General features: G+C 44.1%; 1 protein-coding gene across 1 annotated transcript in view; it reads left to right on the top strand.

The window, feature by feature from the left end:
• Positions 1-6,000, top strand: part of LOC308315898 (fibulin-2-like) — a 54,942-nt gene continuing 48,942 nt past the window's right edge. The window contains exons 1-2 of the mRNA XM_080764153.1: positions 1-90; positions 4,247-5,872. Coding sequence (XP_080620279.1) covers positions 4,363-5,872 — 1,510 coding nt within the window. The 5' untranslated portion in view covers positions 1-90; positions 4,247-4,362. The remainder of the gene's footprint in view (positions 91-4,246; positions 5,873-6,000) is intronic.

Raw genomic sequence — 6,000 nt, 5'->3', positions numbered from 1 at the left:
CAGAACGCACAACGTAGCCTACAAACTTCATGGACAAGTTTCCTTCTGAAGCGCACCGCACACTGACAAGCAACGCAACATCAACGAAAGGTGAGCACATGCAGTTCCATTATGATTGTTTTAAAATGTCGTTGTCCCGTGTGGGGGACCGGACAGTTTTGTGTGTGTTTGTTTATTTTTGTGGAGGGTGATGAGATGCTAGTGTTTTCCATTCAGCCAGCGTGCCAGTGCATAATACCAATAGGCTACACACTTGCTTCAGTCGGTAAAGCCTGTTCAACACAGATGGAGAGTGCAGGAGAACATGACATGTTTCATTTAAAACTCGAACGACAATTTACTCAGAGGAAAAAGTAACAATAAGCCATTCACATGAACCAGATTAAATTGTAGCCATAGGCCTATTAACCAATTTAGAAATTATTATTATTATGAATTCATTGAACAAATGGTTCCTCAGCATGTGGTCTAAATGTTCTAGTCTAGTAAATGGTTGTGGTCACAGGTCACTGGGAAAAGAAACTGCATTCTCCACTTGCACTTTCAGAATGTGTTTTCCTAAAGAATCATCATCATCATTAAATGATTTAATTTTGTGCGAACTGGGAATAGAAAGTTTCTCACTTGCACTTTCAGAATGTGCTTTCCTATAAGAATCATCATTTTACCAGCCATTATAATTACGTAGGCTACAATACATCATATCATCAGCATCACTGTTTACAGGGGTTTAAAACTTGTCTGTCTGTGACACGCTCAATGCACTGCTGACTGACTGAGGACTTTATCTTATCTATCACTACAGATGCTGGAATTCATTGTATGTTGGAGCATGTGAGTGTGAAACTGCGTGTGTGTGTGTGTGTGTGTGTGTGTGTGTGTGTGTGTGTGTGTGTGTGTGTGCGCGCGCGCGTGTGTGTGTGTGTAAACTGTATATGTCACAGTCTCTTTGAGCAAAGGGATAAAGGTCACACAAACTTGGCTACTGGGCAGACAAAGCATACAATGACTGTTTGGAATGTCTTGTAGGGCACTGAACTGGTATAGTGAAACAAAACAGTCCAGCCAATACATTTCATTCACAGAAAACAGCCTTATCAAGATTTATTATTAAGCTGTCTGTTATTAGAAATCAATCAATCAATAACATTTTCACGTTCAGCTACAGCAGATGATGTCAGCGTTTACTACAGTGTATGTCAATTGTCAACAACATTGATTTTGAACTTTGGCGGTTCACCGCAAGAGCACCAAACCGGTGGGCCATGTGCCAGTTGTGTTCTAGATCTGGTGAGATGATTTCATACCCGGACACACAAAGACATCATTATTCCTCAAGCAGTACTGCACTATACTTCACATCATTGCTGTCGGGCAGAAACCTCTTATCTCCATATTCTAACTTTGTGTGTGTGTTTTTCCCCCCGTAAATTAATGCCCGACTTGATCATACTAAAGCATTACACAAAAGCATCAACAGTATAGCAGATCTGTTTTCGAGCTTGTAGATCTGCTACTTTTGAATTTGAACCCTGGAAAGTAACAGTTTTGGACATGTGAGGTGAGGTTTCCACCCGACAGAGACGATATCATTCCGTGGCTTTGTCTGGCTGATCTAAGTGATAGAGACAGATGTGAGAGTTTGCCAAACTTATATTCCTATATTTTCGTTACCTCTTTCTTTTAACCCATTCTGACCTGAGATCAGATTCATACGAGGTTTCCACTGGACACACACTGGTCTGATGAACCCATTCTGACCTGAGATCAGATTCTAAAAATGTCAGTCGTTCTTCGAATTTTTCAAAAATAGCAGACCTACAAGCTCGTATCGCGCCACTCGGTGGCGCGATATGAGCTTGTAGATCTGCTATTTTTCAATAGGTAAAGCATAACATGATGCTAACACCAAAATGGGTGCCCGGTCAGAATGGGTTAAAATGGACAATGCATTTTGCTTTGACAGAGAAGAGCTTCCTGTCCACCATCCCTGCCTTATGAGGTAGAGAATAATTCCCTTCATTCCCATGGCTGTATGAGCACAAGAAGAATTTTCCACCTGCCATGACACATTGTTGTTCTCAAAGTGAGGCCTGGACTGTCCGGGAAAGTCCACTAGCTCTTTGGGGGGTTCCAGGAGGAGGTCCCCAGCAAAATGAGGAACAGTTGAAGCATCCTACTTTCTTTTTGCTATACTCAAAAATAGCCGATCTAAACTCACAATGTGTCACAATGTACCGGTGAGTCATTGTGAAATTGTAGAGCACGATATTTTCGAGAACAAAATCTATTCAAAAGGGGGGCGAGGAGGCCAGATACATATCAAATTGGAGGTCAAAGGTCATTTATAATAATTAATGTACTGTGTGCTTCAGGTATTGTCTTAATGTAGAGATGGAGAGTTGTGAATTGTAACTCGGTACTGAGAGACGTGTTGGAGCAGGTTTCTCTCATACAACAAGGTGCACAATGAGCAAGGAAGAAAGATATAGCATGTCAACATGGACACACTTTGTTTTGGCCTCTGTCTCTGCCCTGCTTCCTGTTACAATATAAATATTATATGGTCTTCAAGTTCTAGTACTGTGTAGCCTACTGTGTGCACGATGTAGGCCTACGCGTGTGTGTTGTGTACATACAGCACTGTTCATATACGTTTGAGAAATAGCTCTAAACAATGCACTATTGGCATTATATCAAACATATTCTTTTTATACAGACATTTTCACAACAAGCTTGTTCTACCGTTGAGACATTTTAGCATGAAATCCCTTGGCCCGTGGCATTTATACGGAGGGAGAAACAGGAAAGTTCAATATAAAACACCTGTTTTTCAATATGCTCTTTGATTTGAAGTCATATCACTGACTTATGAGACTAAAGCGTAATACTGCTGCTGTAGGCTAAGTCAGAATACCAGTTATAACTTATAACTGAACGCTAACCATGCAGGTACGGTATATTATTTGTGGATTTTAATGCATGTTTGCAAGAATACTGACAACACCTCTAAAACCTGGTTAAATGCATCCATTCTAATCCCAGTGTAAATTTCTCTATACATTATCTGTCGGGTGGAAACCTCATTATAAAACAGTTACTTTTCAGGTAATAAGGTATATTTGGTATTCTCCTTTAACTGCTACTTTCGATGTTTTTGTGCGACGCTGTATGATGTTCAAGTAAGGCATTCATTTACGAAAAAAAACACAAAAATATGGAGACAAGCGTTTTCTGCCCAACAGCAACAAAATCCTAATTCAAACTGAACTAAGCACCAGTAGAGCGAGAGAGAGAGTGTGTGTGTGTGTGTGTGTGTGTGTGTGTGTGTGTGTGTGTGTGTGTGTGTGTGTGTGTGTGTGTGTGTGTGTGTAATTGTATCACACTTTAGCAAATAGCAATGACTTCTTTCAGAATATAGCGCTATAACACTTATCTTAACCGAAAAATAAATAAATAAAATATCACTTATACAGGCCCATTAATGGTACGGCACAAGTTTATTATTTCTATATTAAATTTGTTGCAGCTGGAATGGTTTATTATTCCAGCAGCTACTATACTGTAGTGTAGGCAGACATGAATCCTGTTGCTGAGTGGATTCATATGCCTGTATGCTGCATGGCATCCACACATCTGCTACAGATTCTAGAGAAGAAAACACTTTCTACCAAAATGTGCTATCCCAAACAGTAAATCACTATCTTTGATACGTTGTCATCTCATCTTACTTGTCTGTACAGTGCATTCAAACTGGGGGTTTTATGGCAAAGTACAGTATGTCCTGATTTGTTTGAACTCTATTTTTACCACCAGACAGAATAATGTCCACAATTTAACATTCTTACCTTTGGCCAAAAGCACCATGCTCCTTCTAGTACTGTGGCAAAGGAGAAGGCTGCATGTACACATAATGCATTAGGTACCTGTAGATGATAAAGGCTTTCGCATTATTACTCATCATAATGCATGGCATGATGCATATACTGTAGTATATAAAACACTAAAAACAGTACATAAAGACAAAAACATTATTAAAAGACTGAAAATAAGTGCAGGTGAGAAAGGAAACCCATAATCTCACCTAAAATAATTGGTAAGTTAAACAAAGTATTCAAGCATAAGGTATGACAAACAACAAAGTTGAATGTGTGGGTGCCTGAGTCTGTGTGTGAGCAGTGTGCGTATGTGAAATCCTTGTTTGTATTCAAATCAAATGTAATTGTATTATGTTTTACTTTTACAGACTTAAAGAGTGCCAGTGAAGAAACTCCAAATCGGAAATCTAGACGTCTGAAGAGGAGCAGCCGTCTGACATTCAACTTAAAATTGTAACCTCAAGTATTACTTTTTTGTGCAAAAATGTACAGTCAGAAGTTGACATTATTGTTTCTATGTTGGACGATACTGTGTCTAGAGACCTGTAGTGCACAGTCGTGCATAAACGTGGACTGCCCCAATCTGCAGAACTGCATCGAGGAGGTTTTGAACCGTGGTGCCTGCTGTCCCACGTGTGTCCGAAGGGGATGCATGTGCGAGGGCTACCAGTACTATGACTGTCTCTCCACGGGCTTCCCGACGGGGAAGGTTCCAGAGGGAAAGTCTTACTTTGTGGATTTTGGAAGCACAGAGTGCTCCTGTCCTCGGGGCGGCGGTAAGATAAGCTGCCGTTTTATTCCGTGCCCCGAGATTCCAGCCAACTGCATCGACGTGGCGCAACCCGCTGATGGATGCCAGCAGTGCAAGCGCATCGGCTGTGTGCAAGGCAACAGGAAATACGAGGCGGGCCACTCCTTTCACATGGACCCCTGCACGGTGTGTCACTGTCCCAACGACGGCGGGCGCTTGATGTGCTCGCCCATCCCTGGCTGCAACGCGCGTAGCATTAAGAAGCCCATGTCGACCACCACCGCCGTGGACAACAACAACAACCCAGGGAGAGACATGAGCCCCCCGCTTGACAGGAGACAACCAGACCCTCCCGCCGGACCGTTTAACAACCCAGGGAGAGACATGAGCCCCCCGCTTGACAGGAGACAACCAGACCCTCCCGCCGGACCGTTCTCCAAACTGGCATTTGGCAACACGTTGCCGTTGTATAAGCCAGATCCACCCAATGTGGGCACAGAGGATTATGACTACAACACGCTGGCGGAGCCGACTTCATCCACTCAACAGGACCTGGCCCGGTTCCAGGAACCCACCACCATACCACCACCAGCGCATCACGTGACGTCGGGCTCCTCTTCCTCCAGCGTCCACCATGACAGGAGAGAGGAACTTAGAGAGAAACAAGGAAGCCACACTCAAGCTGGATGGAGGGGTGCTGGGGACCACCATCACCGCTTGGACCAAACCAACACTCGAGCTGCGGAGGAATCGTCGACACCAGTAACGACAGCAGCAGCAACCACCACCACCACCACCACCACCACCACGCAGAGAGCCTCCACAGAGGACCTGCGGCCTCCACAGGAAGCTGCTGATAGGCCCATCAGACGGCCGGCCGAGCTGGACAGAGTGCTGCAGAACTCTCTGAAGGACATAAGTCAAGCGGTGCGCGGGAGACACGCTGGTGGTCACCACCACAGACACAGAGATGGTCAGAGGAGCAGCAGCCACACGGACAGAGCTCATGGTGACTCCCGCTCCTCTCAAGGCGAGAAAGAGCCAGAGAAGAACGCCCCGATGGAGGGCAGACATCCAGATGGTGAAGACTTAGTGCACAGTTCTTCTTCCCACCCAACAGTTCAGTTCAGTCCCACCAGAGCTCCGGTCAATAGGGTTCTAGAGGAGGGGGATCAACCGAGGAGACAAGCCCAAACGCTGCACAACTACCAGTCCCTGCACAGGGAGTCAGACGCATCAGAGGGTAAGTTGATGGTTATCTTTTTGTTGCAATAGTCTTGTTCGAGTTTATTCGAGCAGTGGTTCTCAAACTGTTTCGTGCCAAGGATCCCCAAATTGAATATGTATTTTGGCCGCAGACCATCTGAAAAT

Source organism: Protomyctophum bolini, assembly GCF_963924005.1.
Source record: "Protomyctophum bolini genome assembly, chromosome: 5".
Lineage (NCBI taxonomy): Eukaryota > Metazoa > Chordata > Actinopteri > Myctophiformes > Myctophidae > Protomyctophum > Protomyctophum bolini.
The sequence above is the reverse complement of the archived record's forward strand: the minus strand, read 5'-3'. Positions and strand labels throughout refer to the sequence as shown.